The following is a 19,468-nucleotide window of genomic DNA, read 5'->3' as shown; positions in this document are numbered from 1 at the left end:
AGATAAGAAGATTATTTTTTTTTTTTAAAAAGTGAACAAGACAAATATTGCAAAACAAGATCCTGCAAGATAATACAATGTTTAATGTTTCGGTTACATCTAACAAGTCAGGAAATACAAAATTGTCCAACAAAATACATATTTGCAAGTGTTAACCTTCTACCCTCCCACCACCATTGATTCCCCCACTTACTGCCCCCCTACCCTCCCACCACCATCAATTCCCCCACTTGCTGCTCCCCCCTCCCCACTCCTACCCTCCGACCACCATCAATTCCCCCACTTACTGCCCCCCTTCATACCCTTCCACCACCATCAATTCCCCCACTTGCTGCCCCCCCCCCTCATACCCTTCCACCACCATCAATTCCCCCACTTACTGCCCCCCCCTCCTACCCTCCCACCACCATCAATTCCCCCACTTGCTGCCCCCCCTCCCATCACCATCAATTCCCCCACTTGCTGCTCCCCCCACCCCACTCCTACCCTCCGCCACTATCAATTCCCCCACTTACTGCCCCCCCTCATACCCTTCCACCACCATCAATTACCCCACTTGCTGCTTCCCCATCCCACTCCTACCCTCCAACCAACATCAATTCCCCCACTTACTGCCCTCCCCCTACCCTCCCACTACCATCAATTCCCCCACTTGCTGCCCCCCCCACCCTCCCATCACCATCAATTCCCCCACTTGCTGCTCCCCCCACCCCACCCCACTCCTACCCTCCCACCACCATCAATTCCCCCACTTACTGCCCCCCTCTCACCACCATCAATTCCCCCCTTTGCTGCCCCCCCCTCCTACCCTCCCATCACCATAAATTCCCCAACTTGCTGCTCCCCCCCTCCTACCCTCCCACCACCATCAACTCCCCCCACTTGCTGCCCCCCTCCTACCCTCCCACCACCATCAACTTCCCCCACTTGCTGCCCCCCCTCCTACCCTCCCACCACCATCAACTCCCCCCACTTGCTGCCCCCCTCTTACCCTCCCACCACCATCAATTCCCCCGCTTGCTGCCAGCACTCAGTCCTATCTGTGATTTAGGTGGCCGGGTGGAGGGTGATGTTTACTTTTTTGCAGCTTTTGCAAACAGAAAAAAAGACAACTCACTCCTTAATCATATTCACATGACAGAATAGGGGAACCAAGGACTGGGAGAGAGAGGGGAGAACCTGATAAGGAGAGGGGTGGAGGGAAGGAGAGGGATAGAGAGAGAGGAGAGGAGGGATAGAGAGAGAGAGAGGAGAGGAGGGATAGAGAGATAGAAGAGAGGAGGGATAGAGATTAGAGAAGAGAAGGAATATATAGAGAGGAGGGAAAGAGAGAGATGAGAGAGGAGTGAGAAGGGTTCGAGAGAGGAAGAAAAACAATGGAGAGAAGGGATAGAGAGAGGGGGGAGAGGAGAGAGAGAGAGAGAAATAGGGGAGAGGAGGGATAGAGAGGAGAGGAGAGTCAGAGAGAGAATGGAGAGAGAGACATAGGGGAGAGAAGGGAGAGGAGGGATAGAGACAGAGAGAGAGAGAGGAGAGGAGGGATAGAGAGAGAGGAAAGAGGGGAGAGGAGGGACAGAGAAAGAGGAGAAGAGAGACAGAAAGAGAGGAGAGAGGGGAGAGAGGAGATAGAGAGAGAAAAAAAGGGGAGAGTAGGGGTAGAAAGAGGGGAGAGGATGTATAGAGATAGAAGAAAGGTGGTGGAGGGATAGAGATAAAGCGGGAGAGGAGAGAGAGAGAGAATTAAGGGAGAGAAGAGGAGGGGTAGAGAGAGAGAGGAGAGGGGGGAGAGAAGGGATAGAGAGAGAGAGGGGAGAGGAGGGATAGAGAGAGAGAGGAGAGGGGGGAGAGGAGGAATAGAGAGAGAGAGGAGAGGGGGGAGAGAAGGGATAGAGAGAGAGGGGGGGAGAGGAGGGATAGAGAGAGAGAGAGACAGAGAGAGAGAGGAGAGGGGGGAGAGGAGGAGGAATAGAGAGAGGAGAGGGGGGAGAGGAGGGATAGAGAGAGAGAGCAGAGGGAAGGGATAGAGAGAGAGAGAGAGAAGAGAGGGGAGAGAAGGGATAGAGAGAGAGAGGAGAGGAGGGATAGGGAGGGGATAGAGAGAATAGTAAGAGGAGGGATAAAAAGATGAGAGATATAGAAAGGGGCAAGAGGAGGGATAGAGAGAAGAGAGAAAGTGAGGAAAAGAGGAAGAGTGGTAAGAGGAGAGACAGATAGAGAGGGGAGAGAAAGAAGGGAGGAGAAGAAGGTAGAGAGTGAGAGAGAAGGGGGAGAGGAATAATAGAGAGATATGTGAGGAGGGAGAGAGAGAAGGGGGGGGGGGGTGAGGGAAAGAAGAGAAGAGAGAAAGAAGGAAGAGGAGAGATAGAGAGAGAAAGAAAGGATGGATATGAGGGATAAAGAGAAATTAGGGGGGGGGGGATATAGAGGAATAGAGACAAGTAGAGGAGGGAGAGGGAGAGAGGAAAGCGAGAGGAGGAATAGAGATAAAGGGGATTGTGAAAGAAAGGAGGAGAGTGGGAAGGGGGTGGGGGGCTTAAGGTGAGAGAGAGGGATGGGGAGCAAGAAGAGAGAAAGGAGGGGAATGAATGATAGAAAACAATAGGTAAGAAGAGATAGGAGTGGGAAGAAGGGAGATGGAGAGATGGAGAAAGACAGAAGCAGGTAGAGAGAAATAAGGAAAGGTGAAAAGGAGAAAGAAAGAACTGGAGAGAAAGAAGAGAGTAAGAGGCATATGGGAAGAGAAGAAAATAATAGAGTAATTTAGAGAAAAAGAAAGAAAGAAAATGGGAAGGAAACAGAACCAATAAAAATGGGAGTGAGCAGATAAAGAACAAAGAGGAAAAAGAAAGACTGAAAAGGACAGAAGGAGGGAGGAAGAAAAGTTGGGGGGGGGAGAAAGAAAGAAAGAAAGAAATAAAAAGAAAGAAAGAAAGAAAAGAAAGAAAGAAAGAAAGAAAGAAAGAAAGAAAGAAAAGACAGGAAAGGGTGGATAAAGAACAAGAAGAGAAAAAAGCAAGGAAAAGACAAAAAAAAAATAAAAAGAAGAGAGGGAGGAAAATGAGGGGATAGAGAGAGGAGAAAAAGAAAGAAAGAAAATGGGAAGTAAACAGAACCAATAAAAAGGGGAGTCAGTGGATAAAGAACAAAGAGGAAAAAAAAGACAGAAAAGGACAAAAGAGTGGAAGGAAGAAAAGTGGGGGGGGGGGGGGGAGAGAAAGAAAGAAAGAAATAAAATAAAAGAAAAGACTTGAAAGGATGGAGAAAGAACAAGAAGGGGAAAAAAGCAAGGAAAAGACAAAAGAATAAAAAGGAAAGGAAAATGGGGGGATAGAGAGAGGAGAAAAAGAAAGAAAGAAGAAAAGTAATTTGGAAGAGAAAAGGATAATAAGAAGAGGGGAATATAAGAAGAATGGAGGATATGCAAGGGGATAGAGGGGGGATACCCGGAGGGACATATAGGGACACCCGGGAGGGATATATAGTGATACCGGGAGGGATATATAGGGATACCGGGAGGGACATTTAGGGACACCGGGAGGGACATTTAGGGACACCCGGGAGGGACATATATGAATACCGGGAGGGACATATAGGAATACCGGGAGGGGACATATAGGAATACCGGGAGGGGACATATAGGAATACAGGGAGGGGACATATAGGGATACAGGGGGACATATAGGAATACAGGGAGGGACATATAGGGATAGGGGGGGACATATAGGAATACAGGGAGGGATATATAGGGACACCCGGGAGGGACATATAGGGATACCGGGAGCAACATATAGGGACACCCGGGAGAGGAATATGTGTGTGCGGAGCGGAGCTCCCCGGGAGGACTGGGGACCGGAGAGGGAAGTCTGAGTTGAGGTTGGAGTGGGGGGGATGGGGGCCGGGCAGGGGGAGGGGCAGTGGTCTCTCTGATAGTCCTCCAGCAGTAGTTAGTGATCATCAGAGGCGGCGGAGCGGTGCCATGCAGGGCTGTCATTGTGGCCCCCGAAGTTGAAGGACCCCCCCTCCCCGGTGCCCATTCATGGCTCTATGGACTCAGCTGCTCTTCTTGCACCTTGTGGGCTCCGCGGCCGACCTGCTGCTCCTCGGCACGTTCCGCTCCGCGCAGCCCACCAACAACTTCGCGGTGGAGTCGGCGGGGCGGCGGATGTACCTGGCGGCGGTGAACCGGCTGTACCAGCTGCGGAGCGGGGACCTGAGGGCGGAGGCGGAGGAGGTGACCGGTCCGGTGTTGGACTCCCCGCTCTGCCATGCTCCGCAGGTACCGAACTCCCCCTGTGACTTCCCGCGGGCTCTGACCCCCAATTATAACAAGATCCTGGAGCTGGACGAGGATCAGGGGCTCCTCCTGACCTGCGGATCCGTTTATCAGGGGCTGTGTGAATTCAGGCGCCCCGGGAACATCTCCGTGCCTGCGGTTCCGTTCCCCCCGAGCAACGTGGTGCCCAGCATGCTGAACGTCGCCGCCAACCACGCCAACGCCTCCACCGTGGGGCTCCTGCTGAAGGGCCCCGACACCAGGCTCCTGGTCGGGGCCACCTTCACTGGCTACGGCAGCCAGTTCTTCTTCTGGAACCAGAGCGTGGCGGACCACCGGTTCGAGAACAGCCCGGAGATCTCCATCCGGGCCCTGAACGCCACCACCCCCAGCCGGCTCTTCACCTTCGACATCAGCCCCTCGGACGACAACATCTTCAAGGTGAAGCAGAGCAACAAGGGCAACATCCGATTGGTCTTCGTCCGGGCTTTCCAGCAGGACGGCTTCGGCTACCTGGCTATGAACGTAGAGCCCGCCCCCGCGGGGAAGGAGAGCCGGCCCAGCAGCGCCATCGCACGCCTCTGCCTGACGCCGGATCCGCGGGGGGAGACCCGCAAGCTCACAGAGTCCTACATCCAGCTGGGCCTGCGCTGCGAGGGGCCCAAGGGAACCCTGTATGGGCGTTTGGTGTCTGTTTTTGCGGAGCCTGGAAGGATGTTTGGGGTGTTCGAGGGCCAGGGGGATACCGCACTGTGCGCCTATGGGCTCCAGGACGTGGGGAAGGAGATCCGCGAGGCGCGGAGCAGCTGCTTCGAAAAGCAGGACGATGGGGAGGTGCAGGTGCAGGTGCTGGATAGTGTGGTGCAAGGCGGGGGCCCCAAGTGTGAGAGGAGGAAGAGCACCAAGAATGAGAGGATCATCAAGGTCAGTCCCTACCCTTTATATGTCATACAGAAATTATTTTATTATATGTATTGGTCAGGGGGGTGGGTATCTTGGATGGTGGCACTACATACTGGTACCTTGTTTCTGAGGAGACTGCAAATCCCACCCAGGGCCAGGACATGGGGTGGGCAGGAGAGTAAGTTGTCCTGGGCGCCAGAAAGCAAAGGGGCAGAAATGGGCCCAGGGTGGTACACCCATTCTATGGCATGTATTAGTAAGGAGCGCAATTCTGGATTCTTGCTCAGGGGCTGGACAACCCTGTGCAGGTAATGGTCCCAGGCCCTCTACTTAAAGGGTATCTCATTCTGTTTCTGAGGAGACTGCAAGTCCCACCCAGGGCCGGGACAAGGGGTGGACAGAAGGGGAAGTTGCCCTGGGCGCAGTAAAGCAAATGGGCAGAAATGGTTGCAGGGTGGTACACCCATTTTATGGCATGTATTAATAGTGGGGGGGCGCAATTCTGGATTTTCGCCCTGGGCGCTGGACAACCCTGTTCCAGTGTTGGTCCCAGGCGCCAAGGGTATCTCATTCTGTTTCTAAAGGAGACTGCAAGTCCCATCCCCTCAACTTGAAGGGTATTTGCTGCCTTGGAAAATATATAGAAGGGTTCAAACATCTGTAGAGTATTTATTGCTGTCTAAGGACCAGCTTTACCCTGATGACTTGTGCCAGGACAATTTTCTTTGGCACCCAAGGTCAAATTAAACCCCCCCCCCCCCCCCATAAGTTGTGATCAAATTCAGAAGGTTAGGTTGCAACTCCTGTCTTTTTGTGCCCCCTCCTGCTACAGTGGCTGAGGCAGTTGACCCTTCTGCCCACTCCTTGGGGGTTCCACTCTGCCAGGTTGACTATAGGTGCTGGGGTTCATGCCTGAAACGCAGCCAACCAAGGCAGCTTCCCCTCCTGCCCCCAGTGGGATCATTGTAACTGAATTCCCCACGATTGTGCCCACATGCCTATTCACTCTGCCAGGTTGCCCAGGAATTGGCTGTCATGATGTCAGAAAGTTTCAGCAGAATAGGTTGCAACTCCTGCCCTTTTTGTGCCCCCCTCCACTACAGTTCCCAAGGCAGCTGCCCACCCCTTGGCCCCACATGTGAAGGTTTCATCAGGATAGGTTGAAAATTCTACCCTTTTTGTGCCCCCCCCCCCCTTGCTACAGTTCCCAAGGCAGCTGCCCACCCCTTGGCCCCACATGTGAAGGTTTCAGCAGGATAGGTTGAAAATTCTACCCTTTTTGTGCCCCCCCCCCTTGCTACAGTTGGCAAGACAGCTGCCTACCCCTTGGCCATACATGTGAAGGTTTCAGCAGAATAGGTTGCAACTCCTGCCCTTTTTGTGCCCCCCTCCACTACAGTTCCCAAGGCAGCTGCCCACCCCTTGGCCCCACATGTGAAGGTTTCAGCAGGATAGGTTGAAAATTCTACCCTTTTTGTGCCCCCCCCCCCCCCATGCTACAGTTGGCAAGGCAGCTGCCCACCCCTTGGCTATACATGTGAAGGTTTCAGCAGGATAGGTTGCAACTCTTGTCCTTTTTGTGCCTCCCTCCTGCTACAGTTGGCAAGGCAGCTGCCCACCCCTTAGCCATACATGTGAAGGTTTCAGCAGGATAGGTTGCAACTCCTGCCCTTTTTGTGCCCCCCGTCCTGCTACAGTTGCCAAGGCAGCTGCCCACCCCTTGGTCCCACATGTAAAGGTTTCAGCAGGATAGGATCCCAGAGGAACCCTTAAAATAATTTCCAGATGTGGAGGAACTCTTTCCAAAGCCAATTCATCAGGTGTCAGTTGGAAAAATGTCCCTCGCATTAGTGGTCAATAGGAAGAATACCTTATCAGGTGTCAGTGGGAAGAATGCTATTTACATTGGTGGTCAGTGGGAAGAAGGCTTCTTACATTGGTGGTCAGTGGGAAGAATGTTCCTTACATTGGTGGTCAGTGGGAAGAATGTTCCTTACATTGGTGGTCAGTGGGAAGAATGTTCCTTATATTGGTGGTCAGTGGGAAGAATGCCCCTTACATTGGTGGTCAGTGGGAAGAATGTTCCTTACATTGGTCGTCAGTGGGAAGAATGCTCCTTACATTGGCAGTTAGTGGGAAGAATGCTCCTTACTTTGGTGGTCAGTGGGAAGAATGCTCCTTACATTGGTGGTCAGTGGGAAGAATGCTTCTTACATTGGTGGTCAGTGGGAAGAATGCTCCTTACTTTGGTGGTCAGTGGGAGGAATGCTCCTTACATTGGTGGTCAGTGGGAAGAATGCTTCTTACATTGGTGGTCAGTGGGAAGAATGTTCCTTACATTGGTGGTCAGTGGGAAGAATGCTCCTTACATTGGCAGTTAGTGGGAAGAATGCTCCTTACTTTGGTGGTCAGTGGGAGGAATGCTCCTTACACTTTTGCAGTGCTGTATTTTGGCCTAGGCCGACAAGGCCCAGGCCTAGGGCAGCACTTTGCAGGGGGGCAGCAAAAAAGCCTCCCCCCCTTCACCTGAGACTATTGGCCACTGGTTGCTAGAGCCACCTCTTTCTCACCCCCCTTCTCTCTCTCTCTCACCCCTCTCTCTCTCTAACCCCTCTCTCTCACCCCCCTCTCTCTTTTATCCCCCCTCTCTCTCTCACCCCCCTCTCTTTCTCTCTCTCTCTCTCTCTCTCTCACCCGCCTCTCTCCCTCTCACCCCCCTCTCTCTCTCTCTCTCTCCCTCCCTCACCCACCCCCTCTCTCTCCCTCCCTCATCACCCATCCCCCTCTCTCTCTCTCCCACCCTCTATCACCGCCCTCTCATGAGATATCAGGGGTTCATGCTGGGACTTGTAGTCCTTAAATTTTGGAGGGAGTCACATCTGTCTAAAAGGAAGGAGTGGGGCAAATTTACATTGGGGGGGGGGGCGCCCAATTTTAGTCTTGCCTAGGGCAGCACAAAACCAAAATACACCACTGCACTGTTGGTCAGTGGGAAGAATGCTCCTTACATTGGGGGTCAGTGGGAAGAATGTCCCTTACATTGGCGGTTAGTGGGAGGAATACTCCTTATGTTGGTGGTCAGTGAGAAGAACGCTCCTTACATTGGTGATCAGTGGGAAGAATGCTCCTAACATTGGTGGTCAGTGGGACAAATGCCCCTTACGTTTGTGGTCAGTGGGAAGAATGCTCCTTACATTGGTGGTCAGTGGGACAAATGCCCCTTACGTTTGTGGTCAGTGGGAAGAATGTTCCACACATTGGTTCTCAGTGGGAAGAACGTTCATCACATTGGTGGTCAATGGGAAGAATGCTCCTTACATTGGAGGTCGGTGGGAAAATTCTCCTTACATTGGTGGTCAGTGGGAAGAATGCTCCTTACATTGGTCGTCAGTTGGAAGAATGTTCCTTACATTGGTGGTCAGTGGGAGGAATGCTCCTTACATTGGTCGTCAGTCGGAAAAATGCCCCCTTATTTTGGTGGTCAGTGAGAAGAATGCCCCTTACATTGTTAGTCAGTAGAAAGAATGCCCCCTTACTTTGGTGGTCAGTAGACCCTGCTGGTGAGCACTGTCACGAAACAAAAAACAAGGAGAAATCCAAAATGTTACAGCTGTTGCTGCAACAGAAGAGGGGAACTATTCCAATTAGTAAACCAGAACCCGTGACAACAGAATGGGGATTTCCTCATATTTCCTGTAAGTGACACTTGGACAGAAAGTCTGGGAAATATTCCCTACAGTATACAGGCAGCAAAAAATGGGGTTCCTACTATTCCCTATAAAAGGGGTCATATTACTCATTCCCGAATAATTAAAAATAATGTTTTAGCTAGGGATACACTTTAGAGCCCCACTTTATGTAAAAACGGCTCTTAGAATACTTGCTGTGAGTATTACATTTACAGATGAGACATTCGATTTTGATGTAGATCCATGTTTCTAGATGCGAAATAGGCAACAAAATGATATCTAATAGTTTTTGTTATTTGTGGGATAATGGGACGGGAAAGTGTCTTCAGCCCCGCGCTTCCCCCAGTTTGTGGAATTGGCCTTTATTGTATGTAAGTGAAAGAAAATCTAAACCGACTGGGCAATATTTCAGCTCTTTCTAGGGTTTTACGCCCCCCAGCTGGTCTTCGCTCCCAGCCTCAGCCTGCCAAAATGTCTTCCTAAAAGTATCATCCCAAAGATCAATTCCAAAATTGTATTACATCCTATTATTTGTTGTCGTTCTGTATATACTCTGTATACATTCTATATATAATGATCTCTATACAGAGCTGTACAATGATCTCTATACAGAGCTGTGCAATGATCTCTATACAGAGCTGTACAATGATCTCTATACAGAGCTGTGCAATGATCTCTATACAGAGCTGTACAATGATCTCTATACAGAGCCGTGCAATGATCTCTATACAGAGCCATACAATGATCTCTATACAGAGCCATGCAATGATCTCTATACAGAGCCATACAATGATCTCTATACAGAGCCGTGCAATGATCTCTATACAGAGCTGTACAATGATTTCTATACAGAGCCGTGCAATGATCTCTATACAGAGCTGTACAATGATCTCTATACAGAGCCGTGCAATGATCTCTATACAGAGCCATACAATGATCTCTATACAGAGCCATGCAATGATCTCTATACAGAGCCATACAATGATCTCTATACAGAGCCGTGCAATGATCTCTATACAGAGCTGTACAATGATTTCTATACAGAGCCGTGCAATGATCTCTATACAGAGCTGTACAATGATCTCTATACAGAGCCGTACAATGATCTCTATACAGAGCCATGCAATGATCTCTATACAGAGCCATACAATGATCTCTATACAGAGCCGTGCAATGATCTCTATACAGAGCTGTACAATGATTTCTATACAGAGCCGTGCAATGATCTCTATACAGAGCTGTACAATGATCTCTATACAGAGCCATGCAATGATCTCTATACAGAGCTGTACAATGATCTCTATACAGAGCTGTACAATGATCTCTATACAGAGCTGTGCAATGATCTCTATACAGAGCTGTGCAATGATCTCTATACAGAGCCATACAATGATCTCTATACAGAGCTGTGCAATGATCTCTATACAGAGCCGTGCAATGATCTCTATACAGAGCTGTACAATGATTTCTATACAGAGCCGTGCAATGATCTCTATACAGAGCTGTACAATGATCTCTATACAGAGCCGTGCAATGATCTCTATACAGAGCCGTGCAATGATCTCTATACAGAGCTGTGCAATGATCTCTATACAGAGCCATACAATGATCTCTATACAGAGCCGTGCAATGATCTCTATACAGAGCTGTACAATGATTTCTATACAGAGCCGTACAATGATTTCTATACAGAGCCGTGCAATGATCTCTATACAGAGCTGTGCAATGATCTCTATACAGAGCCATACAATGATCTCTATACAGAGCCGTGCAATGATCTCTATACAGAGCTGTACAATGATTTCTATACAGAGCTGTGCAATGATCTCTATACAGAGCTGTACAATGATTTCTATACAGAGCCGTGCAATGATCTCTATACAGAGCTGTACAATGATCTCTATACAGAGCCATACAATGATCTCTATACAGAGCTGTGCAATGATCTCTATACAGAGCCGTACAATGATTTCTATACAGAGCCGTGCAATGATCTCTATACAGAGCTGTGCAATGATCTCTATACAGAGCCATACAATGATCTCTATACAGAGCTGTGCAATGATCTCTATACAGAGCTGTACAATGATTTCTATACAGAGCTGTACAATGATCTCTATACAGAGCTGTGCAATGATCTCTATACAGAGCTGTGCAATGATCTCTATACAGAGCTGTGCAATGATCTCTATACAAAGCCATGCAATGATCTCTATACAAAGCCATGCAATGATCTCTATACAGAGCTGTGCAATGATCTCTATACAGAGCTGTGCAATGATCTCTATACAGAGCTGTGCAATGATCTCTATACAAAGCCATGCAATGATCTCTATACAGAGCTGTGCAATGATCTCTATACAGAGCTGTACAATGATCTCTATACAGAGCTGTGCAATGATCTCTATACAGAGCTGTGCAATGATCTCTATACAGAGCTGTACAATGATCTCTATACAGAGCTGTGCAATGATCTCTATACAGAGCTGTGCAATGATCTCTATACAGAGCTGTGCAATGATCTCTATACAGAGCCGTGCAATGATCTCTATACAGAGCTGTGCAATGATCTCTATACAGAGCTGTGCAATGATCTCTATACAAAGCCATGCAATGATCTCTATACAAAGCCATGCAATGATCTCTATACAGAGCTGTGCAATGATCTCTATACAGAGCTGTGCAATGATCTCTATACAGAGCTGTGCAATGATCTCTATACAGAGCCGTGCAATGATCTCTATACAGAGCTGTACAATGATCTCTATACAGAGCTGTGCAATGATCTCTATACAGAGCTGTGCAATGATCTCTATACAGAGCCGTGCAATGATCTCTATACAGAGCTGTACAATGATCTCTATACAGAGCTGTGCAATGATCTCTATACAGAGCCCTACAATGATCTCTATACAGAGCCATGCAATGATCTCTATACAGAGCCGTGCAATGATCTCTATACAGAGCCGTGCAATGATCTCTATACAGAGCTGTGCAATGCTCTCTATACAGAGCTGTGCAATGATCTCTATACAGAGCTGTGCAATGATCTCTATACAGAGCTGTGCAATGATCTCTATACAGAGCTGTGCAATGATCTCTATACAGAGCCGTGCAATGATTCCAGGTTATAAGGGAATTGTCTCACTGGGGGATGCAAAGTTAAAAGTTCAGTCCACCCCAAAAATTGGTATTTTGCTTTTTGAAAGCTGTTGGAGAGTTGGAGTGATGATGGTTGGATGTCTCCAGTGCGGAAATCCGTGTTCCCAGGTCTGCACACCTGCTGGGGATCTGACAAGGGGCCCCCAGTCTCCCTGTTGTATTCGGTAATACGGGGGATTAAGCTGGGAGAGTGGGAACACTCGGACCTCCAAGGTGGGAGGCAGCAGAGCTGAGAATGATGTCATAAAATAGCTGCTGGCCTCCCCATGAGACAAAAGAACTCAAACTACACCTGGCCCAATACGGTTAGATTTTCATTCAAACATTCATATTGAAATTCTGAAAAGTTGTTCATCAGAACATTCTTTCCTGCCATTATTGATTCATGATGGCCAAAAACCAACATCGCTAACCTTTAGGAAATCTAATGAATATTCCAAAAAAAGAAAATAAAACTATTTGAGCAAAATTCAGCTCATCAGCTCAATATCATTTTGGGGCCAATTAACTCCTGATTGTGCCCTCATGCCTATTCACTCTTGCCCGGTTGCCCAGGCATTGATTGTCAAGTCTAAAATTTACCAACCAACACCTAATGTACCCAAAAATGCACCACCCAACACCCAACCCAACCTAAATCCAACACCCAACCCAACCTAAATCCACCCAAACTTCATGTCAAGTCTAGAGGGTAAGCCATCTCCGAACAGATAGGGGCGTATTTATAAAGCAGACAATCTGACATTCAGCAGGTGAATCTTCCATCTGTGTGTGTTTTAGATGACAGTGATTGATTCTCCACCAGAGAAAGTTTGGTGAAAGTCAAATTTACTCATTTATAAATAGACCCCATAAACCAGCCTTTCTTAACATACCTAATTCAGAGGAGCCCCTTCAGAATCCCTTCTAAAATAATTCATCAGGTGTCAGTGGGATAAAGGCCCCTTACACTGGTGGTCAATAGGAAAAATACCTTAGGTGGTCAGTGGGAAGAATGTCCCTTACATTGGAGATCAGTAGAAAGAATGTCCCTTATATTGGTGGTCTATGGGAAGAATGCTCCTTACATTGGTGGTCTATAGGAAGAATGCTTTTTACATTGGGGAAGAATGCTTCTTACAATGGGAGGAATGCCCCCTACATTGGTGGTCAGTGGGAAGAATGCTCCTTACATTGGTGGTCATTAGGAAGAATGTCCCTTACATTGGTGGTCAGTGGGAAGAATGTCCCTTACATTGGTAGTCAGTGGGAAGAATGTCCCTTACATTGGTGGTCAGTGGGAAGAATGTCCCTTACATTGGTAGTCAGTGGGAAGAATAATCCTTATATTGGTGGTCAGTGGGAAGAATGCTCCTTATATTAGTTGATAGTGGGATGAATGCCCCTTACATAAGTGGTCAGTGGGAAGAATGCTCCTTACATTGGTGGTCAGTGGGAGGAATGCTCCTTACATTGGTTGTCAGTAGGAAGAATAATCCATATAATGGTGGTCAGTGGGAAGAATGCTCCTTATATTAGTGGAAAGTGGGAAGAATGCCCCCTACATTGGGGGTCAGTAGGAAGAATGCTCCTTACATTGGTGATCAGTGGGAAGAATGCCCCCTACATTGGTGGTCAGTGAGAAGAACGCTCCTTACATTGGTGATCAGTAGGAAGAATGCCCCCTACATTGGCGGTCAGTCGTAAGAATGCCCCCTTATTGTGGTGGTCAAAAAGAAGAAAGCCTCCCTTATTTTCGTAGTCAGTAGGAAAAATGCCCCCTTACATCGATGGGCAGACCATTGGTGACATACCACTGGCTTTGCCAAGTGGAATTGGCCCCAGAACTATTTATTGACCATCAGATGATAGGTCAGTCAGCCTCACCTCAGCGAACCCCCAGCAACCTCTGAATGATCCCCTGGATTCCCTGGTCAAGAATTGCTGCTGTAGGCTGACCTATTAAACTCCGTATATTGACATGACAGTGAAGGTGACATATTGGTGAACTATCTCTACCAGCAATCTGAGGTCAGACAGGACGCAAGATGCAGAACATGTGACATGACTAAGCGCTGACGTTTTACCATACTGGAAATATAAGATGACTACTTTGATTTCTCTGTAAATTTCACAATGAGTGGCGGGTCACACATATGCGATGACAGACTTCGCATGTGATTCGGAGCGCATTGCTCTGCAAATCACATGCAATGTCTGTGCGTTTTGAATTCAGCCATACAGATTGTATGGCTGAATTTGCATCGCATTCGGACCCAAGTCGCATAGGACCCTTTTTTTGGTCCACACAAGAATCGGATCGCATGGGTGTTCACACCTATGCGATCCGATTCATTTCCGAACTGACAGTTCACACTGCGATATGCGAACTGATCTGGGGGTGTCGTTAACTTTGTATTGACACCCCTCAGCGATTCGCATATGGCAGTGTGAACTGCCTGTGATTTGAATGCGAGTGGATTCGCAGGGTTCCCGTGTCGTATATGTGTGAATTGGAGAAATCGAATCTCCGTGTCATAGTCATATATCATAACTGAAGAAGAAACAGAAATTTCTGAGTTTAGATAATTTGTTTTTTTTTTGTCTTTTTATTTATTAAACGTAATTGTAATCCAAATAAATTGTATCATTTTATAGAAATGCAACATTGTATTAAACAAACAAAACCGCAACAATTTCTACTTGGTAGTAGATTGTTCTGATACAGAGCTAAACTCCAGTCTTGTCAATGAGCAATCATATGGGTGAGGTCAAAACAAGCTGTGCCCCATCTAATGGTGGCCATATATGATCAAACTTTTCTTCACAGAATCGAACAATATGATTGGCTCTATGATTTATCGAAAAGATGCATACATTTAGACTGGCCATACATTATACAATTTTCTTGTTCAATTTCCTTTAGATTTAAACTATGCAGTGCAAGGGCCAGTGCCATCTTAAGAGCATTAAAGGGCTATGGGCAATGCAGTGCACTGGGACCCCACCTACACAATCACCCACGAGACTAAAAATGCAAATTATCAATAAGGCGATATTTATTGGTACAGCAATGCCGGGCTAATGACAGATTCCAGGTTGGGCGGCTGGGTCCGGTGAACACACACACGGACGGGAGTCAGACCCGACTGTCCCGTTTGTGCCTGTTCCCGTGGAGGCCGACAGGCAATAATGCAGTTTTGGGCTCCCCCTCCACAGGCCAAGTGGCCTGACAGCAGCGCAGGGCCGACAGGTGCTTGCGGCGGGATGCACACGGGAATCAGGACTAATGCTTGGCTGGCGCTGGGCAGGAGGGGCCCCCCAGGCAAGTGGGGCCCCCGGGCAACTGCCCAGCACTATTCCTCCCACTGATACCAATGATGGGGCACTATTCCTCCCACTGATACCAATGATGGGGCACTATTCCTCCCACTGATACCAATGATGGGGCACTATTCCTCCCACTGACACCAATAATGGGGCACTATTCCTCCCACTGATACCAATGATGGGACACTATTCCTCCCACTGACACCAATGATGGGGCACTATTCCTCCCACTGACACCAACAAAGGGGGCACTATTCCGCCCACTGACACCAACAATGGGGGCACTATTCCTCCCACTGACACCAGTGATGGGACACAATTTCTCCCACTGACACCAACAACGGAGGCACTATTCCTCCCACTGACACCAATGATGGGGCATTTTTCCTCCCACTGACACCAGTGATGGGACACTATTCCTTCCACTGACACCAACAACAGGAGCACTATTCCTCCCACTGATACCAACAATGGGGCACTATTCCTCCCACTGACACCAGTGATGGGACACTATTCCTTCCACTGACACCAACAACGGGGGCACTATTCCTCCCACTGACACCAATGATGGGGCATTTTTCCTCCCACTGACACCAGTGATGGGACACTATTCCTTCCACTGACACCAACAACAGGAGCACTATTCCTCCCACTGATACCAACAATGGGGCACTATTCCTTCCACTGACACCAGTGATGGGACACTATTCCTTCCACTGACACCAACAACGGGGGCACTATTCCTCCCACTGACACCAGTGATGGGACACTATTCCTCCCACTGACACCAACAACGGGGGCACTATTCCTCCCACTGACACCAACAACGGGGGCACTATTCCTCTAACTGACACCAACAATGGGGGCACCATTCCTCCCACTGACACCAGTGATGGGACACTATTCCTTCCACTGACACCAACAACAGGGGCACTATTCCTCCCACTGACACCAACAACAGGGGCATTTTTCCTCCCCCTGACACCAACAACGGGGGCACTATTCCTCCAACTGACACCAACAACGGGGGCACTATTCCTCCAACTGACACCATTAACGGGGGCACTATTCCTCCCCCTGACACCAACAACGGGGGCACTATTCCTCCCACTGACACCAACAACGGGGGCACTATTCCTCCCACTGACACCAACAACGGGGGCACTATTCCTCCCACTGACACCAATGATGGGGCACTTATCCTTCCACTGACACCAGCTATAGGGCACTATTCCTTGCACTGACACCAATGATGGGGCACCATTCCTCCCACCAACACCAAAGATGTTGCACTATTCTCTCCACTGACACCAACGACAGGGCAGTATGCCCACACTAATACCAACCATTGGGCACTATTCCCCCCACTGGCACCAACAATGTGGCACTAATGCCAGCACATTTTCTTCTCCCACTGGCCATGGTCTGCCCCCCCCCCCCCAAAGTCTCCTGAAGTAGAGTAAAGTAGTTGTCCCCTAAAGCACAGTAAAGTAGTAGTCCCCTGAAGTACAGTAAACTGGCCCTTTGTTTAGAAAGTTTGGAGATCCCTTCCCTACTCCATGAGTGGTCCTGGCTGGGGGACCTCACGTAGTGGATATTTTTTTTTGCACATTTGCTAAGCTCTTACAGTTGGGCTATCACATTTTTCTAACCAATAGTAGAACACTACTGAAAAAATAAAAGTGTAGGCTCTGGGTACAGTTTAGGGTGCCTTCACACCACCGAGGTATGTTATGTCATGCGTTTCCCCACACTTCATGCTGTGCATCAATGTGCATTGCTATAAGACAGCCCATACCAAGTGAACGTCCTGCCAGGGTAGCAGAAAACACCAAAAATGATGCATGCAACATTTCTGGCAGTGCATTACAATGTACGTCCTTTAGAATGAACAAAGGGCACCGCATTAAACCGCATTGCACCAGTGCATGTATCATTGGGCCCTAAATTAACAATTTTTCTTTATTGAATTCCAAGTGAAACAAAGCTAATCTAATGTGAGGACAACCTACCCAGGAAGTGTGAGCTCTGTCGCCCACATTACAGGAGATTGGCCCTGGGACAGCAGACACCTCCTGCAGGAACAATGCCCTTTATTGCCGCACTGTGTACACACTTGTATGGTGTCGGGTTTATTGGCGCACACCTGCACATCTATCTCCTGCCTACAATGACACCTCTCACTATGGGGTCACTGGGGCCTGACAGCCAAGGACAGAGATAACACACTTCAGGTGCTGACGGCTAATTATTGGCCAGGTGACCAGGAGACCGCTGAGGTCCTGATGAGGTCGCAGACCGGCCATATGCTGTCTGATTTGTTTTGTAGAAATGATCTGAGCAATCGCCAACTGATGTCCAATCAGTAACTTTTCTTGGAACAATTACTATTGTATTGTGTTGATTTGGGAAGATTTTGAGTGGTTTTTCCTGTTAGAGCAAATTGGTTCCTATAAGGTCTCACTCAGACCTCAGCGCTGTGGTGCGTAGCGTTAATGCATGTTTTTTTTTTTTTGTTTTTTTTTTTTGCACTCTGCATCGCATTTTGGCAGCCTATTTGAAAGAATTGCAAAAACACAAGAGTGCAGGAAAAGTGTCTTTGTCTGTGTTCCCGCATTTGCTTGGATCTTCCTAGATCGGTTTGGGGAGCAGCAGAATCTGTGATTCATGCATTAGCCTTGGTTCATACCAGGGGCGTAACTACAGGGGTTGCAGGGGTTGCAATTGCAACCGGGCCCCATGCTCCAGGGGGACTGAGCGGCTCCCCTGTACACCTGAATAGGAGGGGCGGTGGGGGCAGCATGTAGAGAAATCATTGTCCTCCTTTTTCCTCCTGTAGCTGCCGGAGGAAAATGGAGGAGATTGGTTCCTTTGTATGCTACCCCCGCCACTCCTCCTATCCAGTTCACTTGTGTTCTGCTGTCTCTGGGCCCCTGTGTGCTCCCCTGCCCCCCCCTACTGTGCTACCCCCCCCCCCTGTGCTCCCTCCCCTCTCCTGGCGGCTGCTGCAGGGGATGTGTCACAATAGAGAACCAGGAAGGGTCGGTAAATATGTCATTTACCAGCTCCATCCTTTTCTGAATGGACAGAGTCATAGTCAGTGACATTGTAAAAAAATAAAATAAAATGATAAAAATAAAACAATTAAAATACCAAAAAATAAAAACTACTGACACCAGTGGGTGAACTTCCAGGATCGCAAAGGTCACACTTGCGACCGGGCCCTGGCATTCCACCACCCTGGGGAGGCCCCAATATGGCAGGAAGGGGGCCCACTGCAGAACTTGTGAAAGGGTCCCGCTGCGGCACTGTAATAAAGGGCCCTGCAACGAGAGTAAAGGGCCCCAGGATCAGTGGGAAGAGCCCCAGGCATGAAGAGAAGGGACCCTACCAGGGGTCCGGGGGGCCCTTCAAGGTTTCTTGCACAGGGGCCCTGAAGGTTCTAGTTACGCCTCTCGTTCACACCTATGGCCTCATGCACACAGGACATTTAAAAAATGCCAGCGCTTATGTGTGTTTTTTGGTGTTAGCATTTTTACAGTAAAAACACTCCCTGTAATGTAAAATACAACAGAAACTGAAGACCCCCCTGTGGGCTTATGTGTGTTTCGAGGCGTTCCTCTTCTTCAGAGCCACTGAGGAAGAGGAACTTCTCGAAAGGTGTCAGTTCTTAAACAGTAAGAAAACATGTCATAAATCAAAGACTAATCAACACAAAGGGCACAGTATGGGGGGGTCGGGGGGGGGGGGGGGGGCATAAGGGCACAATACTGGGATCAGAAGGGCACAGTACGGGGGGATCGGGTGGGGGCATAAGGGCACAATACTGGGATCAGAAGGGCACAGTACGGGGGGATCGGGTGGGGGCATAAGGGCACAATACTGGGATCAGAAGGGCACAGTACGGGGGGATCGGGTGGGGGCATAGGGGCACAATACTGGGATCAGAAGGGCACAGTACGGGGGGGATCGGGTGGGGGCATAAGGGCACAATACTGGGATCAGAAGGGCACAGTACGGGGGGATCGGGTGGGGGCATAAGGGCACAATACTTGGATCAGAAGGGCACAGTACGGGGGGATCGGGTGGGGGCATAAGGGCACAATACTGGGATCAGATGGGCACAGTACGT

General features: G+C 48.7%; 1 protein-coding gene across 1 annotated transcript in view; it reads left to right on the top strand.

Annotated features, from left to right (window-relative positions):
- The first annotated feature begins 3,955 nt into the window (after positions 1–3,955).
- PLXND1 (plexin D1) overlaps positions 3,956–19,468 on the top strand; it is a 240,597-nt gene continuing 225,084 nt past the window's right edge. Inside the window, exon 1 of the mRNA XM_082265543.1 lies at positions 3,956–5,197. Within this exon, the coding sequence (XP_082121669.1) occupies positions 4,037–5,197 (1,161 nt within the window). The 5' untranslated portion in view covers positions 3,956–4,036. The remainder of the gene's footprint in view (positions 5,198–19,468) is intronic.

The sequence above is a fragment of the Pelophylax lessonae genome, assembly GCF_965119305.1.
Source record: "Pelophylax lessonae genome assembly, chromosome: 8".
In the NCBI taxonomy this organism is placed as follows: domain Eukaryota; kingdom Metazoa; phylum Chordata; class Amphibia; order Anura; family Ranidae; genus Pelophylax; species Pelophylax lessonae.
Note: the sequence above shows the minus strand (reverse complement) of the source record. Positions and strands in the feature narration are given on the sequence as shown.